Below are 26,975 nucleotides of genomic sequence, written 5' to 3'. Positions count from 1 at the left end.
CCAAAGGCAGACGCTTAACTGACTGAGTCACCCAGGTGCCCCATTCCAGATCCTTTAATAGCAGGTCAATTAGCAGAGTATCTGTGACCATCATAATGTCCTTCACAATCTCTCAAACAAACTAGACACATCTTTTCATGTTAATTAATTAGAGAATACTTGAGCCTCACTTTTCGCAGATTTTTTTTTCAAGAGTTGTGTGTAAACTATATTTCTGTGAAATGAATTATATTTTGAACATTCAGGGAGTTTTCTGTTTAGACGCTCTGTATCTCTGTATCCACTTCCATTATGACTTGGGCCACGTACCTGGCTGGTTTAAGGGCGTCTCCAAGTTTTTAATGTGTCCCATAGCTCAATGTCTCCCAGGTGAGGGGAGTATGCTAGGTGATCTGTTGGGGTGTATGGGGGATTCCCCAAAAGCTGCCCCTTCTGTTTGTGCCTTTCTAACATACTGTCTCCATGAGTGCCTATGTAATGTTCTGAAGTGTGGAATGTGAAGCTTTGGTTTGTACAAAAGGAAAATGAGTCTGATACTCTGTAAATCTCTAAGCTTGAAATTCTGTCAAGTTTATTTAAAATGTAAATGTGTAGAAGGGCATTTGGTCATAACTCAGTTATGTCCTAGTTAACAGAAATCACTGACAGATATAATCTAGCAGCCGCTTTATCAGTAGACACCCTGAGTAAACTGTTTCTGCCCTCACCCAAGCTTGGCCTGTATCACAGACTGAACCCCCAGACAGAAAACCACTGAAATGAGTCTGACCACTTGTCACGATTTCAGTCCTATGAGAAAGCACTTCTTTATGTGCTTTAAAAAAAAATAAACCTCTTTGATTAACAACATTTTTTTCAGGGCGCCTGGGTGGCTCAGTTGGTTAAGCGTCTACCTTTGGCTCAGGTCATGATCCTGGAGTCCTGGGATTGAGTCCCGCGTTGGGCTCCCTGCTCAGCAGAGAGTCTGACTCTCCCTCTCCATCTCCCTCTCCCCCTGCTCATGCTCTCTCTCTCAAATAAATAAATAAAATCTTAAAAACACCACAACAACATTTTTTTCCAGTCACCCAGATGAAATACTGTGCCATCACCTTTACTGGTCATAGGTAGGTTACAGGTAAACAGGGATGGTGCACTCAGTGAGACTGCGGGCCTTCAGAATTTTCTTGCGGGTCCCCACCCTCTCTTCTCCACACTCTTCCCCCCCTTCTGGTGACAGTCTTCCCTTTACCCCCTCAGGAAATGATCTGATGTAAGTAATGGATGCTTACTAATCCTGCTTGGGTGTGCACAGAATTCCCCGCCCCCCATCACTGACCACTGGCCAGGGGTCTACCACTGTGCTGAGTGAATAAATCGGTTACCTCACTTCATTCTGCCACCAGTTACTAGAGAGGTCTTCAGCTTCAACGTGAGGAAGCAGAGCCTTAATTTTTCTGAGTATTGCTGCCTCATTTACATGGATTATCACATCTGATCCTCACTGCAGTGGGAGGCGTGCGATGATTAGCCCCATTTTACAGTGAGAAGACTGAGGCTTAGAATTGCCCTCCCCCTTGCCCTCAAAGTGTAGAAATGTAGACAGTTTTATTAAAGCCATGTCAAGGATTCTACTATCCCAGCCAAACGGGAAGCTCAGTTCTGAGCACTGGGTGGAAGAATCCTGTCCTGGAGCCCACTGTCCTAACCAGTGGGGCTGCCTGGCCAGACCCTTCCTCCCAGTCCCGTGCTCCCCTCTTCCTGTGTTCTCCTGGCCCCTCCCTCTGTTCTGCTGAATTCCTACATGCTGGCACGTCAGACTTTATTTTAGTTAGTATTTCATTTTTCTTTTTTTCTGTAGAAACCTGTCTTATCGGTCCTCTGAGCTACAAATGACAGCTGTGTCATTTCCACTTCTAGTTATGAACTTTTAACCAAGAAGCATGAGGGTAGGATGCTTTCTTTTAATCAATAGACGTATGACTGTGCCATGATCGAGAACAGATAAAGCAGAGTACGGCATCTGGAAACTTCTGGAGGAGAGGAACTAAGAAAAGACCAAGACCCCAAGGTTCCTCAGAACATCTTGAGGTGAAGGGCTTTGCACACTAATTGAGACGTCTGTGAGGGGAGAAACTCAGAGCTCTCCGGCCTGTCTTCGCAGTCGGCTAGGAGAAAAAGTCACTCAAGGAAACCCTCAAGGAGCAACCACATTTGCTAGGTTGCTCTGCTCTGTTCAATCATCTTTACCACCGTTATCTTCTGTTTGTTTGTTTCTAGAAACAGAGTCTTCAGAGACAGTTTCCTGGCGTGAGACCATGCTAATGAACCAGGTCTCTTGGTGTTCTGGGGGACACGGTCCCTCGTACTTTGTATTCAGTGGTGACTTTCTTTCAAGATGCTTTTTCTCAAGGGCACCAGGACTATTAAGTGAGGTGTTAGTTTCACATTTCATAGTTTCTCTCTTAACAAAAACCACATCTTTCAATTCTGCAACATTCAGAAATTTGATACCATCTTTACTTAAATTATAGCCAAATTTCTCAAATATAGTCACGGATGATATTTTATAGAATAAAATCTATGGAAAATCCCTCATTTGTTTTTCTGGGTTGGGTTCTTTTTCCCCTTGATCTGACAGAAGGGGCCAAGCTTCTTTCTGCTTTGTTAGATGTCAGCATGAATTTTCAGTAGGGCCAGAAAGTAATTTTAGTGTTCATGATGACTTTCACTACAATTGGGTTCCTTAACAGCACAAAAAATAAATATTTAAGTCAACCTTCCCTACAGGATCTAAATAGAGACCCGCTGGTCTCTGTCGCTCCACCGACAGAGAGGTCATGTTTCCTAGGCTTTGGGTTTTTTCAGAATTAGACCCCACATGGCTTTGCATTGGGAAATAAATCCATGTAGCTTTATAAAGAGAAACTTGATTTACCATTTATTATCTTGCCCCTGCCTCCCAAAGCCTTGCACCGGCTGTGGACATGCTTGTTCAAGACGAGTTTGTTGTCTGTCAAAATAAACAGCAGCCTGTATGCCTTGGAAAAAACATACACACGACACAAAACATACAAGAAAGTCAAGCAACAGAAGGCAAATGAATTAAGTATATCGTCTTGCCATTTTAACTCCTTTTTTTAGGACTTTCCAAGGAATTTATGCGGGTGGGTGGGCAACGTAAAGACTATTTGCTATAAACAGACTCTAGTGTTCCTTATTAATTCAGGGGGAGTCTATTAGAAAACAAAGGTTCGTTGACATAAACTCTGTGGGCCAGACCTCATTTTAGTAGGTTATAAGAACTGTAGTAGGACCCTGTCGATACATGGCTGTTTGTTTTTTTTAAGATTTTATTTATTTATTTGATATATAGAGAGGGAACACAAGCAGGGGGAGTGGGAGAGGGAGAAGCAGGCTTCCCACTGAGCAGGGAGCCCGACATGGGGCTCAAACCCAGGACCCTGAGATCATGACCTGAGCCGAAGGCAGACGCTTAACAACTGAGCCACCCAGGCGTCCCCACGGCTGTTTTTTTGGCTTTTTCCCCCCACTAAGACTTATAAGAACTATTGTATTCCCCAAACACAAGTGCTACAAACAGACCTGATCCCAGGCTGGCCTCCAGAGCAGTTGTTTTGTAGAATAGTTTCCCCAGTGGATCCCAGGTCAGTTCTCCCCTACACCTGCCCAGGGATGCACAAGGGAACGGTCGCACTGATCCTACTAGGAGAAGTGGTTGGGAGAAGGGCGGCAGGGAGACTTCCCCCAAAGCCTGTTGTTACTTTTGAATTTTGTGTCACGTTACTGTATTCTTTATTTAATAACTAGACATTTTCTTGAGAGCGGCTGCGGGAGTGTGGGGGGAGGGAGAAGGAAGAGGGAGGGAGAGGAAGAGAGAATCTCCAGCAGACTCAGTACTGAGTGTGGAGCTGGACATGGGCCTGGAACTCACGACCCCGAGATCACGACCCTGAGATCATGACCCGAGCCGAAACCAAGAGTCTGACGCTCAACCAACTGAGCCACCCAGGTTCCCCTAATAACTAGAAATTTAAAAAGTGGTTCCGCTTTATTTGTTTAATGAAAACAGCGACCGTTCAAAAGCTCTATTGTTTTAGAAGGAAACAAGTCATTCTTAAAGGAGAACTGGGGAAAAAAAGACTAGATGACTAAAAGGTTGTGTATCTCAATTCAGTTACCAAAAGCCTTTTGCTCTTGCATCTTGAGCAAAAAAGGAGACTGTAGGTGGGCTAAGAAATCACCCCACTGACTGCAGCCTTAGGCTAAATTCCCCTAGTCCCTATTCCCCTATTCTGTAACACTGGAGCAGGAACAGCTTTTTATCAAATTACTGCCTTACTACCATTGCTCTCAGTAACAACAGCCACCACCTCTCAACCATTGAGAGCTTGGTCTTGGAGGGTGGAGTTAGGCCCCAATTCTGAGCAGTTGGAAGGGAAGGTTTGAGGACCAGCAGGGACTCCAGGGGCCTGATGAGATGGTAGACATCAGGACCAAAATCTGTAGGCAAAAGGAGGGATGGAACTGGGAGGGGCTAGTGGGCATCCATTCATTCACACCCAAACATGGCATTCAAAGGATGTACCTGGCAAGGCATCCAGGTGGAAGGAGATTGGCATACAGGAGCTCCAGTGCATAAAGGAGATCTAGTGCAGGCTAACTGGAAACCAAGCCCTAGCAGGCAGGACTCGGGGACTTGGAAGCTGGGAGGCAGGCAGGTAAAGCCAGTCTGGCCTGCAGCACCTTGAGACAAGTCCCCAGGGGACCAGCAGAAACAAGACAGGCCAGCAAATCAGAGATCTGGATTTCCTAATCATTCAAACACAGGTACTGCGATTCAGAGAGTAGCCTGGAGCCTGTTCCTGGGAGTGGAGCGCGGGATCGGAGTGAGACCAGCACAAGGCAGCCGCCGCAGGTCTGGGGAGCTGCAGAGGCCTCTAGTACGAGGGTTCAGCCTGGAGCTGCATCTCTGCAAGTGGAGGGAAAGTTAGCTGGTAGAGAGAACTAGGAAGGAAGAGGAAAAAGGACAAAGGCATGGCTTGCCTTCTCCTGAATGTACAGGCATTCTAAAGAGAATTTTCCAGATTCTTTTTATTTACCCCCAAACACATTTCCTTTAATGTAGCCTTTTAAGTTGTAGATGCATTGCCATTTTGAAGGTTTGAAGGCATACTGCAAAGTATATAATGTGCCTAAAGAACAAAATAACATTCTGTTTGAGTTGTACCTCAAATTAGATTAATACCTTAATTTTCTGCCTCACCATTGCAGATTTTCCAGTAGCAAAATTGGTGCTGCTTCTTAAAAGATCTGTAATCCTATAGCTCTGTCAAGTAGATATGTCGATTTGGGGTTGATAAAAATGTTCCAGAATTATATAGCAATGGTGGTTGCATGGCCCTGTGAATATACTGAAAACCACTGACATGTACCCTCTCCAAGGGTGAATTTTATGTGAGTTATATGTTCATTTTTAAAAAAGAAGACATGTCCAGGTATAGAGTCACAGTAAGCTTAGGAGAGAGAGATGAGTTCTAAGGAACAGTCTGTGAAACTCTGTTTAGGAGCTGCTGAGACATCTGGTCACCTCTGGAATCAGTAGACTTCCCCCTGTTTGCCAGGAGGTGTAAAACCCCCGGGTTAAACAATGGGTTGAGTGGATCACGGCCACACTCCTAAACGGGTAAACAAATTGTCCACCTGTTCACGTCAGATGGTGCTCAACAGGAACCAGGATTTGGAGCCCAGGACATAGCCAGAAGCCTGACAGCGTGCTAAGCAGCCAACCGCTACATGGGGTAGCCCTTTTACCAAATTCCCCTAAAAAGAACCTCTCTGTGTGTAACATAAAGCCTGTGCTTATCTTACAGAGACTGTGGCAACTTTCATATGGGTCAGAAGAAATTGATAACCTTTATCATCTGAAATGAGGCCCAACCACATATTTCTCTTGTTTGCCTTTGTCATCAACATGGCAGGAGGGTTTGCTTATCATTAGGCTCAGAGGAATCCGATCTGTTCAAATTTGCATTGACCACATTCAGCTTTACCATTTTGCTTCTGCTCATCTTTCTTCCATGTGCATCCATTACTGTCCTAGATGCAGACAAGGGGTGCCTACAGAGAAGCGGATTCCTGTAAAAACAAAAAGAGAAAGAGAAGAGGAAGGAGGGGTGATTTCTGTTGGGTCATTCTTGCTAGTTTCCACTGGGCTCACTGTTCTTGTCCTTCAGCCCTCGTCCTGCAGTGAAGGCATGGAGAGCATCCAATTCACAGTATCCCGTGTCCACGGGGAGTGTCGGCCCGACCTGGTCCAAAGACAGCCTTCCTGACACAGCTGGCTCCAGGAACAAATTTGACCTTCTCATTGACCTCAGTGTAACTGTCCCTGCCCCATCCCCCCCACCCCCACCCCGTAAGCCCTTTGCCTGGCCAGGATGGGGTCAGAGAGGTCCACGTTGGCTGTGTCCCTCACACCCCCCTCAACTAGCCTAGGGTTTTTGGGGTGTGGTGCTCTCTTAATAAAATTTCCTCCTGTAACTGAGGTGTTTTAGGATGCATGGCTTCTTCTAAGCTCTGTTATTTCTACACCTTCAATCCAGTATGCCAATGAAGCCCTCTGTGAGCTCTGTGTTGTCTCCCACCACTCTGCTGATGGGCCTCTGTTGCCACCCCCATCCCACATGCCATTGCAGGCCCCAGTGCCTCTGTTTGAATTGTTCACATGGTCTTAAGTAGTCTTCCCTGCCCCTCCCCCACCTCCCCCCTGCCAGTTTCTTTTCCCTCTTCTGGCCGATTTCTCTTTATCCTGCAGACTGAGCTCACTTGTCACATCCCTTAGGACACACTCCCTGACCTTCTCCAGCTGAGGTAGGGGCCCATCTGCCCCTGCAGGGGGGCGGGGGGGAGGGGAAGGTAGTATACCCCCTGGTGTGTGTAAGCCCCTTGAGGGTAAGGTTTGTAACTCTGGATCCCTGAGACCCAGCAGGGAACTTCATCCTTGGTCAGCAGCATTTGATGTCTGTTCAGCCAGGCCCAGCTGGTCGGCTAGTTGCACTGCTCAGTGTCCAGCGTGACCGCCTGTCAACAGGACTGTTGTTGTTTCTCTCATCTGGGAAAGCTGATGCAGAGAAGAACTTTTCTGTGGCAAAGTGATAAGAATCTCTGAGTGACTGCAGGGGACTTGGCTTTTTGTTTTGTTTTGTTTTGTTTTACGTAGACGGGCAGATTTGGAAATTATATTGTACTAGAATCATACAGAAATGAAACAGGCTCAAAAAGCTTAAGCAGCTTGTCAGGGAGGGGGGTTCCCCTCAGCCAGCAGGCGGTGAGGACTCCCTCAGCCAGGACTCTGAGCTCCAACCCTGCAGGGTTCCTATGACATCTTGCTGTCCCACTTTAAAAAATCCTATGCATGTTTAAATTTTAAAAGGTAGGGGCGCCTGGGTGGCTCAGTTGGTTAAGCAACTGCCTTCAGCTCAGGTCATGATCCTGGAGTCCTAGGATTGAGTCCCACATCGGGCTCCCTGCTCAGTGGGGAGTCTGCTTCTCCCTCTGACCCTGTCCCCTCTCATGTTCCCTCTCACTCTCTCTCTCTCAAATAAATAAATAAAATCTTTAAAAAAATAAATTTTAAAAGGTTAGCAGTATTAAACACTTTTTAAAAATCAGAGAAAGTGTGTAAGACCAAATTTGACATCCCTGGTATATAATACATATATGAAGGGTCCTCCTTGTGTTCTACAATTTTGTGACCAAAGTAGATGAGCATTTGTCCACCGTGTGACCATAATCCATCATATTACCATGAGCATAACCAGAATATTTTTTTAAAGACTTATTTATTTTAGAGAGAGAGGAAGAGAGAGGGAGAGCATGAGCGGGGGGAGGGGCAGAGGGAGAGGGAGAGAATCCTCAAGCAGACTTCCCACTGAGCGCAGAGCAGTATGCCAGGCTCGATCCCAGGACCCTGAGATCATGACCTGAGCCGAAACCAAGAGTCAGACACTAAACTGACTGAGCCACCCAGGTGCCCCATAACCAGAATATTTTTAAATGCTTTAATGGATTTTTAAGCCAGTATCAGTTGGCTTTATACATTCTTAGTGGGGAATGGGCTAGTGTAGGAAAGTGACATTTTGGGGGGAGGTAATATCACACAGAGCAGTTTCAGGACTGTTTATGGTATTTTCTTATGCTTTTCAGAAATGGAATTCAGTGATTCACTTTTTATTTTATCCAGAAGGGACTTGTACAAAATCTCTACCTGATGTCAATTTTCTCTTCAGGTAACTTTTCAGATCACCCCTCCATGTACCCGTGAGAGGCATTATGAGCATTTCGGACGATGCTGTAATAAATGTGAACCAGGTTTGTGTTTCTGAGCCACCTTTCCTTGTTCCTCAAAAGTGGGTGGGGCTCTCATTTATTTATTTTTTTAATCCAAGGAATAATTTCAATCCTGCCAGATTAAAAAAAAAAGAAATTGCGTAGACTTTCTATGGTAGTGGCAGGTAGTAATGTGTGTCACCCTGAAGATAAAAACCTTTCAATAGATAAAAATCACTTAAAAGCAGTTGCAGAAACTAGTACTTAATGTATGCTGGAATACAGTTTTCCAAAATACTATTTCTTGAGAAAGCAAGGTTTTAAAAAAAAAAAACAAAAACCGTATTTTAGCACTTTGCAATTCAAACTTTTGACATATAAAATGCAATTTAAAAGTATTTTACAGAAAAAATTCTGGGGGGAATAACCATACTGGAGTTTTTGCTGCTGCAAATTGCCTAAACCCTATTATACCTTCTCACATACCTGTTGAGAGGCAGGTGGACTGGTTACCTCCTCCTATCTGCATTGCCAGAATGTAGCCGAGGATTTCTACAGCCTCAGTGAAAGTCCACAGGTTCCTCACTCACTCATTGTTCTAGAAACGGTGGTTACATTACATCAAGATCCTTTAGATATTCAAGCTATAAATATTTCTCAGATGTGCAGAACCAAGAGCAGTGATTTTTGTGAGCGTGCAGGTGTGTGTGTGTGTGTGTGTGTGTGTGGTACTCTGGTCCTTCTGTTAACCAAGGGCCCACAGTAGATGTAGGACAAAAGAAGTTTACACTCCAAATTGAAGTAGAGGGGATATTGAAGATGGGAGGGAAGGAGTAAAATGAAATTCTTGCCCCTCAAGTTTTTTAGGCACGTTTGAAAACCATCATCCTTTTCCTTGGTCAGCGGAGGTGCGGGGTGGGAAGGATGATCTTTTACTGAGATGAACTAAAAGGTGGCCTTGACCATAGACACAGCAAGTCTAGGAGAGGTTATTTTAATTAAAAAAAAAAAAGATTTTATGTATTTATTTGACCAAGAGTGCACAAGCAGGGGGAGGGGCAGAGAGAGAAGGAGAAGCAGACTCCCTGCTGAGCAGAGAGCCCAACATGGGGCTCGATCCCAGAACCCTGGGATCATGACTTGAGCCGTAGGCAGACGCTTAACTGACTGAGCCACCCAGGCGCCCCTAGGAGAGGTTATTTTAGCCAGCTGGGAGACCTGAGGAGCCCATCACTGATATATGGCCTCATCCCGTGTATCATACTGTGTGAGGGATCTTCCTGGGGTCACAGTCATTTAAATGGTCCAGTCGATTGCTGTATTTTTGTTGTTCTGTTGTTATTTGGGGGGTTATTTTTCATTGCTGCATTTTTTTTTCTTCTAATTGAAGGAAAGTACATGTCTTCTAAATGCACTACTACCTCGGAAAGTGTATGCTTGCCCTGTGGCCCAGATGAATACTTAGACACCTGGAATGAAGAAGATAAGTGCTTGCTGCATAAAGTTTGTGACACAGGTAAGTCAGTCATGCCAGTGGGGAGTGTGGATAAGTGCTATTTTTAGATACAGTAGTGCTATCTCTTTTGGGGGGGAATAGGAAGAAGTTTTCGACCTCGGACCCCCAGAGGTAAGTGCTTCAGATCTCAGAAGCATCGTGTTAACATTCTTCATTTAGAACTTTCGTCCTGGAATACAATTGTGTCTCAGTTTAATCATGGAACACACATGTTACAGTTGACAAAATCTTGCCACAATGTTTCTGTGTGTGTTGTGTTATTTAATTTCCACAGAAACCCTGCCAGGTAGCCACAGTTATTCCATTTTAGAAAAGGAAGAAACGGAGACCAGCAGAGGTTGGGTGACTTTTCCAAGGTTAACAAATGTGAAGCAGGATTCAAAGCAGATCTTACTCTCAAGTCTTTCTCCTGAACCATAAATGTCTTACTAACTCTACAGTTTGATCTTATCAGACTGCTACAGTTTTGTTTTGTTTTGCTTTTTTGTTTTGGACTCAAAAAATTTTTCCCAAATTATAGTTTAATTGTAGGAATCAGAATCAAAATATGTCCCTTAACCTAGAGGTTCCTTTCCCTCTCTCTCTCTCTCTTTTTTTTTTCCATTTAATCTCTCTGTTGGAGAAACCATGTTGTTAATCCTGTGGATTACAGGAATCCTGTGGATTACAGGAATCCTGTGAGTCACAGTCTGATTTCTGCTGGTTGCATTCCCTTGGTGTCATTTAACATATTTTTCTGTCTCCTGTATTTCCTATAAGTGGTTGTTGGATCTAGAAGGCCGATCAGAACCTGGTTTGTATTTTTTATTTATTTATTTATTTATTTTTTGCAAAACCAGAATTGGCATAATGTAGTTATGTCAGGGGTCGTATAGAAGCTATTTATCTCTCTTCTTGTGATATGAACTGCTGTTGACCATCATGGCCTAGATCCACTTTCATGAGGAGCTGTAGAAAGGTGACCTTCTATCATTCCTTCTTCATGAATGGCTGGAATGCTTTATGAAGAGAAGCTTCCCTCGGCAACTATCCCTTACCCTGAAGTACAGTATATACGGGAGAGGCAGAATGAATGCTTGTAGCTTTATTTGTAACTTTTCAAAATCATGACTTGATCTCCATGCTTCCTCCAAAGGATTTATATAAAAATGATAAACTCAGCCATTCAGACATATTTGAGGTGTTTTACTCTATTACAGTTCCTAGGTTATGGTTCCTCAGATTGTCTCACCTCTTCCAGGTTACCGCCCCCCCCCCCCCCCCGCCTCAGTCTTTGATATGACCCCAGGTGACCTTAAGAGCTCTCCTTGCTTCCAGGTTCATCTTGGACATTCCCTGCCTCAAACCTCAAATCAGCCATTTCTTTAAGAATTCCTGATTGCTTCCAGTGGAACATCTTATTTAGCGACCTCAGTCTGGGTGCTAGGGAGGTTTGTTGCTACCGGATTGATCCTTGTTCATAGGTTCTCTGCAGTGGACAGAACTAGGAGTTAAGTATTTTTTTTTAAACATCATAATTTTCTAGTGGGCAAGAGATAGCTGGCAGATTATGGCTGCAGAAGGTAACATGGAAACTCCACTGAGCAGAAGCATCTGATCAAGTCTTTCTTTCCCACTGCTTAGTAATGACTTTGACTCACTGCTGCCCCTTGGAAATAAAGATTCATTCTGTCTACTGCCAAAGTTGATTAAAGCCCCAAACCTGGTACATTAAGATATTTAAAAATATGTCACAATTGTTCATCACCACACAGGCTTGCATTCACTCATAATTGAGTGGGGTGGTTGAACTAGAATTTTCCAAGAGAGTGACCCTTGTCCATGTCTGTTGTGTGCATTATGCACGTTTATGCAGATTGGCCTCAGTGCTGCACAAATGACCCTCAGAGAGTGGACACGGGAGGGACACAGGAAGATTTCTCCAGGGTCGCCATGCTCTGGTCTGAAAAGAATGGAAATAGAAAACATACCCTCCCTGCTGGCGGTAACTTGAGACAGTGGAAGGAGAGAGGGTTCTGGTCTGCCTGTTTATTTTTCCCCTGGACCTCTGTCCTAGTCCATTCAGGCTCCTATAACAGAATAGCACAGACCGAGTGGCTTAAACAACAAACATTTATTTCTCATGGTTCTGGAGGCTGGAAGTGGGAGACAGGGTACCAGCATGGTTGGGTTCATGGTGAGAGCCCTCTTTAGGATCTCAAGACACTATTTTCTTGCTGTGTCTCCACATCATGAAGAACAGAGAGGGAGGAAGCAGGCTCTCCTCTGTTTCTTTTATAAAGGCACGAATCCCAACCTCATGGCCTGATCACCTCCCAAAGGCTGCACCTTCTAGTACCATCTCATATTGGGGTTAGGATTTCAACATGAATTCTGAGAGGACACAAACATCAGTCCATAACAAACTCCTATAAGGACTCAGGAGTATAAGTCCATGGGTTATTGGGACAATCCAGGTGATGTGGGGGTCCTATAGGGGTAGAAGTTCTGTTTCAAATAATATTACTGTGTTTCATCGTGTGTGTGTGTGTGTGTGCGTGCGTATGCACGCAGATTGATTCTTGTTATTCAAAGAATAATGTCAGTGTTCTGAACTAGCAAATACTAAACCATTGCTCCTAGGGGAAATACAGGATTAGGTTCCCATGAGCCTCTAGTCACAACATTTTTGTTAACTGATCCACACATAACCTTGTTTTTTGTGTGTTTCTGTTTAGACACCTTAGTAAATATTTTGATTCATTAACATTGAACTTAGAACCAACAGCTCTGTAACTCACACCTGAACAAAGTTTATCTAACATGTATTTGCTCATGAGACACATCACAGCCTTCTTGGGCCTGGAAACAGCAGACAGCACTTCAACACTATGATTGTGGGCCACTGTAAGCAGTAGAATCGCTAACAAAAAGAGCAGAAATACCCCAAATGGGACACTAAGTAGACCACAAAAAGGACGCTCACTTCCAGTCTAAGAGCTGTAACAAGAAGGCGGAGGGTGACCTTGTTTGACCTCAATTGAGAGCATGAATGTCCAGTCCGTAGCTCAAAATTTCCACTGTTCTGCATGTGTCCAAGAAGTTCTGCAAAAGTGCCAGAAGTACTGATTTGGGGGTGACGCCGAAATGTTAGTGAGTAGGTGAAATTGCAAATAGGAGTCAACAAATAATGAAGATGGACCGTGTGTGTCAGCATGACCTCTATTCCGCCGAAACTGGAAAGGGTAGGAGATTTGGGACAAGGAGAGCACTTTGCTATGTGTTGTGAGAAAAGAAACAAGTAACACACGGGTGGCCCTAAGTATTTAGGGAGATTCACTTCAAGCATGTCATCAGGCTCTGTAGTGTGGTCCCTTTTCTAATTACCTGTGGCCCCTGTTTCCACAACTCTGAATACTCCTGTGGTCCTGCAGGACCCCAAGATGAATCCCCAGTCTCCAGAACCCTATTCTCTTAGGTTCAATCTAGCATTCGTGTTCAGAATATTTCTCACATTTGAATTTACTAAAAACCAAGAAGCTGTGAAGTCTCTTTGGCATTACCCAAAATAGTCAAGGATCATAAACTCTCCAGTTCTTAATCCTCCTCCTAATATGAAAATTGACTTTTAAAAAACCACAAGACTCTTAATTATTGAGGAGGGTACCAACCCTACTGGGATGTTTTAGTGCTGGCACGGGAAGAGGGGACTGGGGAGTTCTCGAAACCTACTGCCCTGAAGGATGCGTTTGCGCGCCACGTCCGCGTGTCGGGGCTCTGCTCGTTGCTCCCGCGCTGGGGAGTTGCTCGAGGTGGAAGGTGAGCAGCTGTGTCTCTGTCTCCCGCAGGCAAGGCCCTGGTGGCCGTGGAGCCCGGCAACCGGACGGCCCCGCGGCGTTGCGCATGCACGGCCGGCTACCACTGGAGCGCCGACTGTGACTGTTGCCGCCGCAACGCGGAGTGCGCCCCGGGCTTCGGCGCCCAGGACCCGGGTACGGCTTCGGCTTGCGCGCCCCGCGGCTTGTCGACTCATGCAGTTCCGCCCAGGCCAGAGCGGGCTTTGAGAGGCGTCCCTGCGTCACTAACGCTCCGGGGAACCAGGTGGCGCTGGAGTAGCTCGAGGGGCCCCTTGAGAAGGGCCAGGTTACGCTCTTCCAGGGCAATGGGAGCGTGCGGCCCACGTGCTCCCCGGAAGGCTCCTCCCTCTGGGAAACCTTGGGATCCCCCCTTAGGCGGGCAGGGGTAACGCAGGGGGCCTCAGACTCTTTTTTTTTTTTTTAACTGGCGCACATCCCCCCCCGCCCCCCCCCCCCGGAACAATTTTGAAGAACCATGCGCCCCTGGAATATTTTTAAGTTGGCAGCTAACGTTTTTTATTGCCAACTTGAAGAGTTGCTAAGGAATTAGTTTCCAAGGAATTTTAACAGCAGTTAACACTTTTAAAAATGGAATTCAATGGAATCTAAACACCGTAGCAATTTGATAACACGATCATCCTTTTTATTTTATTATTTTTTAAAGATTTTATTTATTTGACAGAGAGAGACACAGCGAGAGAGGGAACACAAGCAGGGGGAGGGGGAGAGGGAGAAGCAGGCTTCCTGCCGAGCAGGGAGCCCGATGCGGGGCTCAATCCCAGGACCCTGGGACCATAACCTGAGCCGAAGGCAGATGCTTAACGACTGAGCCACCCAAGGCGCCCCCATCATCCTTTTTAAAATGCACTCATCGTCCTTCACTGTTGGAAGATTTATACAGTTCTTGTCCCTTCCTTTGATTTGTATCCATTTCACCTTCCCCAAAGAATTTTATACTAATGTGTTTTTATGCTTGGAGGGCTTTTACTAATCACCCTTTCATGCACTTTCACATCAAAACTATGTACCCATTTGAGATCGTAATTTTAAAAAATTTCCTGTGACTCAAGGTTTTAAGAGTTAAAACACTTCTGGACTAAGTTGTTATTACAATTATTACAGGATTGTCAAAAAGTAATATATTTTCCTATATTATAGTTGTAAAAGCTTTATGAACTTAATAATGAGTGTTTTTTTCCTGATTCATATATTCATGCTTGAATATTATTTATTGCTAAAATGTAACAGATTTCAACATTAATTCTATTTCCACTAAGTGCTGAGAAACTTGTTCACATGGATAACTGAATGGCTAAGGAAGCCTTCTGGTAGAGGAGTATCAGTCAGTTCTTTCAACACTTTGAGTTATATGTCCAGGACACATAGTGGTCTGACATCAAAAGCTGTTTTTAATGATCTCTCAGTTAAGAACTCATCTGTGTTCTCAGTTTTGTTAAAAGTAAAGAAATAGATATCTTTTTGCCAGAAACGTATTTCTTAGAGTTCTTTACCTTCCTGATTTCAGGAAAATACCCCCAAGCAGTTTTTTCAAGGTGTAACAAATGATTATTCATACCTGCTAATCTTTCACTTAGACCCATCTTGTTTTAACCCAGAAGACTTGGATAGGCTCAGGAGAATTAAGATAGTATTCATTTCAATTCATATGGAGGAAAATGTCCCTCAGAGTCTCACTGGTACAGTCAGTCCTTATTACCAAATGTATCAACTAAACCAGATGAGCTTTCTCTTGGAAAAAGTCTGACTTGATTTTTTTTTTTTTTTAAGAGAGAGAGAGAGAGTGGGGGGAAGTAGCTGAGGGAGAGGGAGAGAGAGAATCTTCAAGCAGACTCCCTGCTGAGTGCAGAGCCTGACTCGGAGCTCGATCTCATGACCCTGAGATCATGACCTGAGCCGAAATCATGAGTAACCAACTGAGCCACCCAGGCATCCGTTGATTTTTTAATTATTAAAATAAGTCTCCCGACGACAGCCAACTCCCTTATGAATTCAATTCTAAGACAAGGCCCAGAGTCTTTTGGTAGGGAGGGGCTCTGAATCGCAGGAGCTTTGCTGTTACCAGTTTGATTTGTTGTGGGGTTTTGTTTTTTTGTTTGTTTGTTTTTTTGTTTTTTTTGGCATAGCAGGATTTGGAGTGGATAAGCAGCGTGCCTTCTTTTGTAAAGTGGGGAAAGGGTGATTGTGTCAGGGGGAAAGGGAAAGGAGAACCTTCAGGATGCCCCTGGCAGGTCAGCATTTCAAAGAGTCAATGTGGAAGTCAAGTGCATGGATTTAATGCCCTTAAGGCTATGTGTGACTTGTGGCTCCTTAGGAAGTCTCTTTGTTTTTAAGGGTTACTCTTCTAGACTGTGTTAATATTGTAAAAAGCTGTTTGAATTCATGTGAGCAGCTAGATGTTAACTGGGCTTTTGTTAAGATCATTACAAGGTGACTCAGATTACTAGATTGGGGGGTACCCTGCTTATTGAGGCAATTGCAGAAATCAAGAATGCACTTCCCATTTGACTTTGGACAAAGAAAATGTAATTCCTTATTTTAGTGTTTTATTTATGACAATAAATCACAGAAGTGCTACTAATTTCAAGAGTAAATTGTGGTTTTGGCATTAGTCAATTGCCTGATTATGATACCATGTGGAAGCCAATGTTCTTCTTTATCGGAATTACCAAAGGGTCATCACGTGTCAGTTGCAGTGAGGCTAGTAGATGTAGGAAATTGGAGACATGTCCTATTTTGATAATGTAGTTGATGAGGAATGTGAGAGAACTAAAGAAAGCTTCCTAACCAGGATCAATTCCTGCTTTCACTGCTGTGGCTTAAGGCAGGGATCCAAAATCCATCCCACCACTTGTGTTGGTGTAAATAGAGTTCAACTGGAACACAGGCACGTCTCTTTGTTTACATATTGTCTATGATGCTTTCATGCTGCAAGTAATTACAGCAGAAATCAGAGGCCCTGCAAAACCTAAGATATTTACTGTATGGCCTTTTCTAGAAAACATTTGCTGCCAACTCTTGGTTTAAGAGAGAGACCTATAGGGTTGGTTTTTTTTTTTTTTTTTGAGGGGGGGTTTTTTTGTTTGAGAAAAGTGTGTTACCATCACTCTAGTGTTTGAAGACTTATCTGGGTTAGAAGGAGTCAGGACAGGAAGTTTCCCTTCAAGGTGGGAAAAGGGCTGTGATTCTCTGTAGACGAAGACTGATACAATCCCAAAAGGCTGAAAGCGGTGGGCAGACATGTGCCTGGTGAAAATAAAGGAGACAGCAGGCTCCCCAGTTAGGAAACAGAGGATCGGTGACCAGGACAGTGGCTCTGAACAGCCAAGGGTCAGTACCTAACTCAAATACTGATGTTCGTTACCTTGCTGAACACAAGTCTGTAACCTTCTGCTGGGACCGGGGGCCCTCTGAAGCCAGGAGGAAAGGGATGGGAATGGGGGGCCAGAGGCACAGGGGGCAGCTCCTGATCTCTGGTCCTCAGGAACATCATCCTGGCCGATCTCTAAGTGTCCTTGTTTGTTATGCTTGTCCTTTGTCCGTTCGTTTTTTTGACAGTGCAGCTCAACAAGGACACTATTTGCAAGCCCTGCCTAGTGGGCTACTTCTCTGATGCCTTTTCTTCCACCGAGAAATGCAAACCCTGGACCAAGTAAGTGGCAACTGCAGAGGAGCCAGGAGAGTGTGTTGATTTTATACTCAACCTGAACTGTCTCAGACTAGGTTGAAACCGGACTGATTCCATTTGGTGAGGCTTCCACTCAAACCCAGTTTCAGAATGGGAAAATTCTGTCAATTCAGCATGGGGAAAATAAGCCAGTCCGACTCACCTTCAGCCTCATGTGCGATAGGAACTCCATATTGCTTTTCAGATTCAGTTGGACCGAATCTTTGACTTACAGTTGCAGCTTCTTTTGTCCTTTTACTAACTTTGGTTACTTGAAAATGATTTACAATGTTTATTATCCTTCACTCGCCACTCCCATGCTTCCCAGCTTCCCTGCATCACTGGTTTGTTGGTCCAGAAACGTGTGTGTGTAGTGTGTGTACAAATAGAGGTATCCTGTGTATATAAATGTTTGCATACGCTAAACACCTTGGGTTTTTTTTAACATAATATATGCTAAAGGAAGCTCATTCTGTATTTGTTCACTTAGATCTTCATGGCTTCTTGTAGCTTAGAAGACATTTGCTGCCAACTCTTGGTTTGTACCGTAATTTATCTTGGTAGAGATGTACCATAAAGATGTACCTTAATTTTACTTAATAAATTCCCTATTGGTAGTCATTCAGGTAGTTTCTAGTCTGTCATGGTAATAAATAATTCTGCAATGAATCATCATATATATATATATATACATACTGGGTTTCACACTTAATGTGAGTATGTGTGTATGTGTGTGTGTAGTGGAATTATATGTATATAGTGTGTGTGTATATATATATATAGATATATACATATATATCTATATAGAGAGAGGAATTTCTGGGTCCTTCCATTACATGCTTATAATTAAATACTAATATAGTCCCAATATTTTTTTAAAGGTTTATTTATTTATTTTAGAGAGAGAGAGAGAGTGGGGCCAAGGGGCTAAGGGAGAGGGAGAGAGAGAATCTTCAGGAAGACTCCCTGCTGAGTGCAGAGCCTGACACGGGGCTCGATCTCACTACACTGAGATCATGACTTGAGCTGAAATCAAGAGTCAGATGCTTAACCAACTGAGCCACCCAGGCGTCTCCCCGCAATATATTAATTCTCATTAGATACTTATTTTCTGATCCACTTATCCAAGTTTTATTGGATGTTGAAAAGATTTTTTGTGTTTTCAGCTTCAAAAGAGCTTTCATCAAAAGTTTATCACTCTACCAAAGGCAATTGAGGCATTTGGAATCTTCTTCACCGAGGACACCAATACACCCTCTTTTGGACCATAGTGTCAGAGTGGTTCTTAGAGAATCCTGGTGGTGCTTACTTTTGCGTATTCATTGGTCCACCCTTCCGACGTGTGGACAGACACTGGGAATTCAAACATGCAGGAAGACCTCTCCGTTCTTCTCCTGAAGAAGCTAGCAATCTAGCAGAGTAGAGCCTTTTAGTAGCATGTTTTGTTTTGTTTTTTAAGAAAGATTATAAAAGCAAAGCACTTAACTACCTTTACCTCTACAGCTGTAGCATTCTTGGAGAGGCAGAAGTACGTCATGGGACGGATAAATCCGATGTGGTTTGTAGTTCTTCTCTGTCATCGGCAAAGCCTCCAAGAGGTATGTTTAAACAGAGCCCGTTGGCTGTAGATGTGCCCAGTCTAGTCAGCAATTCTAGATTTCTTCCGAATTACATGCTGTGTCTGAAGGGGTTCACCTCTCCCTCTTCATCAAGACCATCACAGTTGTGGTCAATTTTATCAGTATTTTAACTCCAGATATGTTGTTACTTGAAAATTTCCTGCTCTGAAATGGATAACTAATAAAGAATCCATATATACAAGAAAAGAAAGAACAGAAACTGAGCTACAAACATGAATTAAAATGCCCAAATATGGCAGGATTGTGGCGGTCCCAGTGGGGGTGTCTGTGGGAGATTTTGGTCACCAACCAGGGTTAGAATATAGCTATCATTATGTAGGGCACATTTTGTAGATCAAGTTTATCTTAAGTACAGTTTCAAAGCCTGACAGAAAGTTGACAGTTCATGGTGGATGCTGGTTGCCCAGGGGTGTGAGATTGTGCAGAGCTGGATCCAGATAGGCAGCGCTGGAAATGGACACACGGCAGGAAGAAGCCAGGCCACGGTTTAATGGGGTTAAAGAACTAAGAAAATCAGGGGTTTAGATTTGACATTTTGGGAAACAGGAGGATATCTAAGCATTATGGATATGGAGTTACCCAGAGTAGCATGTAAAAAAGACCATTTTATTTTATTTTTTTTAAAGATTTTATTTATTTATTTGAGAGAGAGAGAATGAGAGACAGAGAGCATGAGAGGGAGGAGGGTCAGAGGGAGAAGCAGACTCCCTGCTGAGCAGGGAGCCCGATGCGGGACTCGATCCCAGGACTCCAGGATCATGACCTGAGCCGAAGGCAGTCGCTCAACCAACTGAGCCACCCAGGTGCCCCTAAAAAAGACCATTTTAAAGATAACATTGAAAATAACGGAGGGAATAAAAAGTTACTTTAAACAAAAGAGAAGGAGTGGAGAGGTGAGACTCCCAGAAACCAGGGCACATAAACCAAGACTTCATAATATAAAGGTTCTAGCAAGGAAGCGATCAAGGAGGATGGGAGAAATGGTTAAGTCCATGTTGTGTTGTAGGTGAAATACTGAAACGCTTCGCAGGATGGCCGTGGTTCTGTTCTCATGACCAGCAGAACCCTGGTGCCATGTTGTTCTTTGGAAAGAGATATGATAAGGGGCTTCCTTTGGCCTCAGAGGCCATCCACCTGGAGAGATTGAGGTGTTCTGTAGGTAAGCAAAGATGGAACTGGATGGCGTGGTCAAGACAGAGTTGTGATAAAGTGGCCACTTTTACTTATTTATTAAAGATTTAATTTATTTGTTAGAGAGAGAGCACAAGCGGGGGGGTGGGGCGCCAGGCAGAGGGAGAAGCAGACTCCCTGCTGAGCAGGGAGCCAGATGCAGGACTCTATCCCGGGACCCCGAGATCATGACCTGAGCCAAAGGCAGATGCTTAACCATCTGAGTCACCCAGACGCCCCTAAAGTAGTCACTTTTAAAGACGGTCGTGGACTGGCCTCCCGCGGAGTGATGCCAAGCATGGGGCTGGCTGCAGTGTGGTTTCGCCCTTCTGAAGGTGAGCAAACTCTCCTCACACCTACAGTCAGGGACCATCCTCCTCCTCCGATGCCAGACCAACATCCTTGATTCTGGGCCTTGACTCAGAGGGGTTTGTTTTTATTTTATTTTATTTTTTTTTTTAGATTTTATTTATTTATTCATGATAGACAGAGAGAGAGAGAGAGAGAAACAGAGGGTGAAGCAGGCTCCCAAGGAGCAGGGAGCCCGATGCAGGACTCGATCCCAGGACCTTGGGATCATGACCTGAGCTGAAGGCAGACGCTTAACCATCTGAGCCACCCAGGCGCCCGAGGGTTTTGTTTTTAAACAAGAATGAAAATAATCAGAGAATTAAATTAAATACTCTTTAACACCTTTTTCTCATTTTCTTCCAATGCAGAACCCCCGATTTACTTGCCCAGTTTAATTATTCTGCTTCTCTTCATATCCGTGGCATTGGTTGCTGCTGTCATCTTTGGTGTTTATTATAGGAAAAAAGGGAAGGTGCTAACAGGTACTGTGTCTACGCTGGTTTTTGAAAATTAAGCTTAAAGAAAGGAGATGCATTTCTAGGTGTATGCTTTGGAAGATGCACATACTGCCCATGACTGTCTCTGGTGATCAGCCTCGAGTAAGTGCCTTGACACTGGTTGCAGTTAAACCAAGGAGAAATACGCTTTATACCTAATTCATTGTTCTCTGGCCAAACAAATAAACAAAAACCCATGGTGCCTGTGGATGTGTAAGCAAACAAAATATGCCAGGTTCAGGAAGCTGATGACTTGTAAGCTGTGTGTTCGTGGCAGGTAGATCATGTATCATTAGGTATGAATGGGTTGCCTTCATCCAAGAATACCAACATGTTTGATGCACCCACTTAAAATAGAGACAAGTGTTCGGGTAAATGGCAGACAGGAAGTTTTGATTGGGGTCTTACCTTAAAATATGAGTATAAAATTATGAAAATAAGTTTTCTTGTTTTCAGTAAAATTTAAGTGCTCATTCTTTTTTTTTTAAAGATTATTTATTTATTTAATTGACAGAGAGAGAGAGAGATTACAAGGAGGCAGGCAGGCAGAGGGAGAGGGAGAAGCAGGCTCCCCGCCGAGCATGGAGCCCAACACGGGGCCCAATCCCAGGACTCCGGGACCATGACCCGAGCCGAAGGCAGACGCTCAACCGACTGAGCCTCCCAGGTGCCCCTTAAGTGCTCATTCTTATAGCGAATCATTCAGGGTTACCTTGTTTCTTGGAAATCATTTCTTCACAAACAGTTATTTGATAGTGCCTTTTTAACATTACGGCATATTTGACATTTACACAAGGCTAATAGAATGTCATTTTTAAAAAAGATTTTATTTATTTATTTGAGAGAGAGAGAGCGCGTGCTCATGAGCAGGGGGACAGGGGCAGAGGGAGAGGGAGAAGCAGGCTTCCCGCGGAGCAGGGACCCCGATGCGGGGCTTGATCCCAGGACCCTGGGATCATGACCTGAGCCAAAGGCAGATGCTTAACCGACTGAGCCACCCAGGTGCCCCAAGAGTGTCATTTTTAAGAAAAGATTCCTCGAGAGATTTCTTCATGCTTTCGTGGTCAGATCGCCTTCTCTAGGAGCACTGTTGTCTTACTATCCTTTTTTCCCTTTTGGGTTGCTCAGGGGTTTATCACGTCCACCTCTGCTTTGCTGTGGTTTGATCAGTGCTCCTGTATCACATGCATGAACTTCCTGAAACCCTGCCTATCTTGCTCTTTCCACTAACGTCATGTTATATAACGCTGGGCCATCAAAAGTTTTAAAGAGGGAAGATGGTGTTTGGAGATGCCTATGTTAAGCAGAGGACAGTGTTAAATGACTTTTTTTAAGAGTCTACTCATTATTGAGTATTTTTATTTGATGCCGCTCCACTTCCCTAGCAACCTGGTAACAAGGGTTTTGAATAATGCATGTTCAGATGATGAGGATCACTCGTGGAGTCACATTTATGTGAGATAAACAGATTTCTGATTTTTTTTTTTTTTTTTGGTCTCTGCAATAATCTCTTCCTGCCACATCTTATCAGTGAGAAGGACAATGGGCCTACCAGTTACTGAATCAGGAGGTAGAGCTGTTAGCCCTCTCTTCATCCGTTCATGGGACGCCCCCCGCTCGGGGGCAGGACTGGCCCTGGGGGCTCCTTACTGAGCGGCACACAGCGAGTGCTCTTGTTGGGGAAGTGGGCACGGCAGGTTGAGGCCCCCAGAATGAGGCCGAGTGCTGAAAGGGAAGTTGCAGAGCTCCAGGTGAGCAGATGACAGGGGTGGTCTGACCTTGGGGCCAGCAAGGGCCTCCCAGAGGAGACCAGGAGCTGAGCCCTGAAAGCCCTCTGGAATTGGCTAAGGTTCATGCAGCTGGTGCTGAAAGTCAGAGCCAGCGTGAGAAACACTGGAAAGGGAAGCCAGGGCCAGATGATGCAGCCCTGCAGCCTCGCTCCTGGTCCTTAGCAAAGAGAAGTAAAACTAGCCCTCTGGTTGTGGGATAGAAAACAAATTCGGGGGTACAGTAAGACTGGATGCAGACACACCAGTTAGTAGGGCTTCTGCAGGCATCCGGGAGAGAGATGAATATCTCCTCGTGTACAAATGTCACTTTTTAGTACCATTTGTGATTATCTAGTACTGATCCCTACAAGGGAAGAGCTACAAATTTCCTTTAATTTGGTGTAACTTTATGTAATTTCAAAACTATAGAAAGGAAGCAAGAATAATTATGAAGATACTAGCAATACCTGACATATATTGAACATTTATTCTGGGCCAGCCCCACTTATGCATTTTACACGTACTCACAAAATCACAACGGCACCAGGAGGCAGGCACTGCTATTTCTCCCGTTTCGTGATGGAGAAACTGAGACTCAGGGAAGTGAAATGAACCAGGCAAGTTCAGGTGATAGGGATCATTAACTGTTATCATGACCTGATCATCTCCTGGACAATGGACAGCCTCCCGCTTCAGTGTTTATAGTGAATTTAGCATCAAATAGTCAGTGGAAGTGGGGTAAAATTGTATCTTTGTAGAACATAAATTCATAGGTTTTTTTCAGTTCGTAGATCTGACTTTTTTTTAAAAAAGGTTTTATTTATTTATTGGAAAGAGAGAGAGAGCACGCAGAGGGAGAGTGAGAGGAAAAAGCAGACTCCCCGCTGAGCAGGCAGCCTGATGCAGGACTCTATCCTAGGACCCTGAGATCATGACCTGAGCCCTGAGCCAAAAGCAGACGCTTAACTAATTAAGCTGCTCAGGAATCCCATCACTTCTGTTTTTAAAAGTTAATGGGAGATGTGCTTTGTTTATGCCACGGAACATAACTCTTCCTCCTGAGAAGCAACCAGGTATAGTGGAAAAGGATTTGAGGCCCTCTGGAGCTCAGTGGGGTCTGACCACCTTCCGGTCTGCCCTTTTCCTTTATCGTACATCCATGTGAGCTAGTCTACTGGAAAGGCAATGCCTGGACCTGTGTCTTCGTCATTCCCCTGCAGTGCCTCGCCCCGTCCCTCGGAGTCACGGGAAAGCGGCAAAGGGAATGAGAATGCTTCCAGTCCTAACAGCAGCTCTGAGTGTGCCCAGAGGAGTTCAATGGAACATTAGCCAGAGGATACTTTGCTTTCCATAGATCAGAAAGTTCTGTTTGGGGGAGGAGGAGTCTTTGAATTGGTTGATTTTTCTTTTATATGTTTTCACTTTCAGGAACTCTCACTGAAAGACTTGCAGAGGCCTGTGTTTAAAGAAATACTGAGCTGACATAGTGATTGATAATACTGAATTAGATGAAATAATATGAAGTTCTTATCCTTTGTTTTTCTAGCTAATTTGTGGCACTGGGTCAATGAGGCTTGCGGCCGCTTAAGTGGAAATAAGGTAAATTTAAGTCTTAAGTGCCTCCTTAACATCCTTTTAATGGTTTAGGCTGATGTGGCTGTTTTTAGTTCACCCACTGTGAACGGGGTCCTTCCTTGAGGGGTGGAACCTCAAATCCCAGGATTGATCCCTGCAGAATAACCCAAAGCCCAAGTGGGTGCCCCTCGTAAATGCTCTTTTCTTTGCATTTCCTTCCCCTCCTCATCTCTGTGAACATACATTATTTATGTTGTTGTTCTAGCGCTGATCTTGATTGCCTAGGACAGGTTCCAAGGAGGAAGGACCTGCCATTTCCCTCTACTCTTTAGTTATTTTGCTAACTTTTCACTTTGATATAATCAAAATTATAGAAAAGCAGTGAGAATAGTACACACAAAAAAAACCCCAACTGCCACACATGCTAAACTCAGACCCACCAACTGCTTGCACTTTATCACATTGCATTATCATTTGCTCTCTGTAAGTGTGTATATGTGTGTGTTTATTCATGGACCATTTTAGAGTGAATGGCAGACATCATGCTTCTGTACCCTTAAATACTTCAGTGTGATTTTCTTGAGAATAAGCACATTCTCTTACATAACCATAGTACATTTATCAAAATCAAGAAATGTAATCGTGGTACCAACTATTATCTGATCCACATGTGATATTAAAAATGTCTTTGATTATCCCATTATGTCCCTTAGATCTATTGTCTGTGGCATAAAGAAAATACATTTTAAACCGTGAGCTCTTCCTGATTCTTCCAGTTCCAGTCCCAACACCACAGGATTCATTTGGTCTTTCCCTTCCCTGGATTTGAATCTTTCCTTCTCCAACAGGACGAAGCCCGGCTCCTATTATTCTCAATATGTTTACTCATTTGCTCAGTGCCAGAATATACAGAAAGTACTTTCAGAATTATTAAACCGTACTACAGAGAAAACAAAGCTACTAACTAGAGTTCCTTATTTGTTTACAGTATTTTTTTTTTAATTTAGATTGAATGTATTTGGACAAAGTACTGTGTTCTAAAGTTACTTGAGTTAGAGCTTCGCTTTGCTTTAGTGTAAACATGCTATTCGTTTGAAATGCAGTTTGACTCCCTGGTTCCCATATTCCATTTTAGGGTTCTCCCCGCTCTGGAATTGTAAATAACACAAATAAAGTGCCATAATGAGTGTTTGTTATGTCCTTGTTATGGTGGAAATCATTATTCTGAACCATTTTCAGCCATGTTTAGCAGAAACACGTTCTAATAACTCTGGGTATTAATACTTCTGCCTTCTGAATTTACATCAGCAGGAGTCCTTGGGCAACAATTTCAGCAACACTCACGTGGAAGCCTCTAGTCAGCGTGAAATTTGTGAAGGTGTCCTACTGCTGACTCTGGAAGAGAAGATGTTCTCTGAAGATATGTGCTGTCCAGACAGTGGCGGTGTCTGTGAGGGTGCGTGTGCGGGCAGCGGGCCCCGGGCCAGGGTGCTCCCCTTGGTCAGCGAGCTCGAGGGGGACCCCTTCCGGCACATTCCCATGGAAGACGAGTATGTGGACAGGCCCTCCCAGACCCCAGACTCTTCGCTGTTCCTCACTCAGCCTGGGAGCAAGTCCACACCCCCTTTCCCTGAGCCCCTGGAGGTGGGGGAGAATGACAGTTTGAGCCAGTGCTTCACTGGGACAGAGAGCCTGGCCGATTCTGAAAGCTGCCACTTCGCCAAGCCCCCGTGCAGGACTGATTGGATTCCCACGGCCTCCGAAAAGGACTTGCAAAAAGAAGTGGAGGGTGGCCATTGCCCCCACTGGGGGGCAGCCCGCGGCAGCTCGGCAGAGGGCTGTGCAAACTGTGGGAACCCGCCTGGGGAGGCCCGGGAACCCCGCATGGCTTTGCCGCAAAGCGGACCCTTGCCCCAGTGTGCCTATGGCATGAGCCTTGCGCCCGAAGATGCCGCCGCCGGGCCTGGCCAGCCCGCCAACGGGGCTGACCGTAGGCTCCCCGGCTCCGTGCAGGGGGGCCCTGGGTCTGGAAGCGCCTCCAGCGACCAGCCACCTGCGTCTGGTAAGTGATGTCCTGCTCTCTCTCGCTTCTGAGCAGAAAGGCCTGTTCCTGGTGCAGTGTCTGGAGGCAAGGGGCACAGACTGTTTGGGGAAGAAGGACGCTAACATGGGGAGGATGCCACTCGAACCTGGTCTCCTGATAGGCCTCTTGGCAGGGTGGGTTTTGATTCAGTCCCCACGTTGAGGCTGTGGATTGTGCCCCCTGTCCCCACCTGGGGGGCCGTCTCTTCGCTTCCACGTGCCCGGTGCCCAGCACTGACCGTCTGGGGGCAACGTCCACATTGACCTCGGGATCCCCTGTCGTTGAGGCATTCCCTCAGATCTCGGGGTTTTGTTTTTGTCTTTAAAGCAGCCTCTACCTCACATCTCCCCTGAGAAAGCTTTTGTAATTGTCAGGGGGACAAACAACACTGTTCAGTTAATCCTTAATTAATTAATATTTATTCAGAGTAGGTTGTTGGTTCTATACCAAATTAATGATGCACCAAAGCTGTCCTTTGATGCTTTATATGAGAAGCCCCTTTTACAACCGCTGCATGTAATA

At 44.6% G+C, this 26,975-nt stretch overlaps 1 protein-coding gene across 1 annotated transcript in view; it reads left to right on the top strand.

The window, feature by feature from the left end:
- The first annotated feature begins 4,568 nt into the window (after positions 1–4,568).
- Positions 4,569–26,975, top strand: part of TNFRSF11A (TNF receptor superfamily member 11a) — a 33,264-nt gene continuing 10,857 nt past the window's right edge. Inside the window, exons 1-9 of the mRNA XM_021686239.2 lie at positions 4,569–4,721; positions 8,292–8,373; positions 9,722–9,847; positions 13,675–13,818; positions 17,260–17,353; positions 18,872–18,966; positions 20,898–21,011; positions 24,342–24,394; positions 25,682–26,432. Coding sequence (XP_021541914.2) covers positions 4,569–4,721; positions 8,292–8,373; positions 9,722–9,847; positions 13,675–13,818; positions 17,260–17,353; positions 18,872–18,966; positions 20,898–21,011; positions 24,342–24,394; positions 25,682–26,432 — 1,612 coding nt within the window. The remainder of the gene's footprint in view (positions 4,722–8,291; positions 8,374–9,721; positions 9,848–13,674; positions 13,819–17,259; positions 17,354–18,871; positions 18,967–20,897; positions 21,012–24,341; positions 24,395–25,681; positions 26,433–26,975) is intronic.

The sequence above is a fragment of the Neomonachus schauinslandi genome, chromosome 14 (genome assembly GCF_002201575.2).
Source record: "Neomonachus schauinslandi chromosome 14, ASM220157v2, whole genome shotgun sequence".
NCBI classification, from domain to species: domain Eukaryota; kingdom Metazoa; phylum Chordata; class Mammalia; order Carnivora; family Phocidae; genus Neomonachus; species Neomonachus schauinslandi.
Note: the sequence above shows the minus strand (reverse complement) of the source record. Positions and strands in the feature narration are given on the sequence as shown.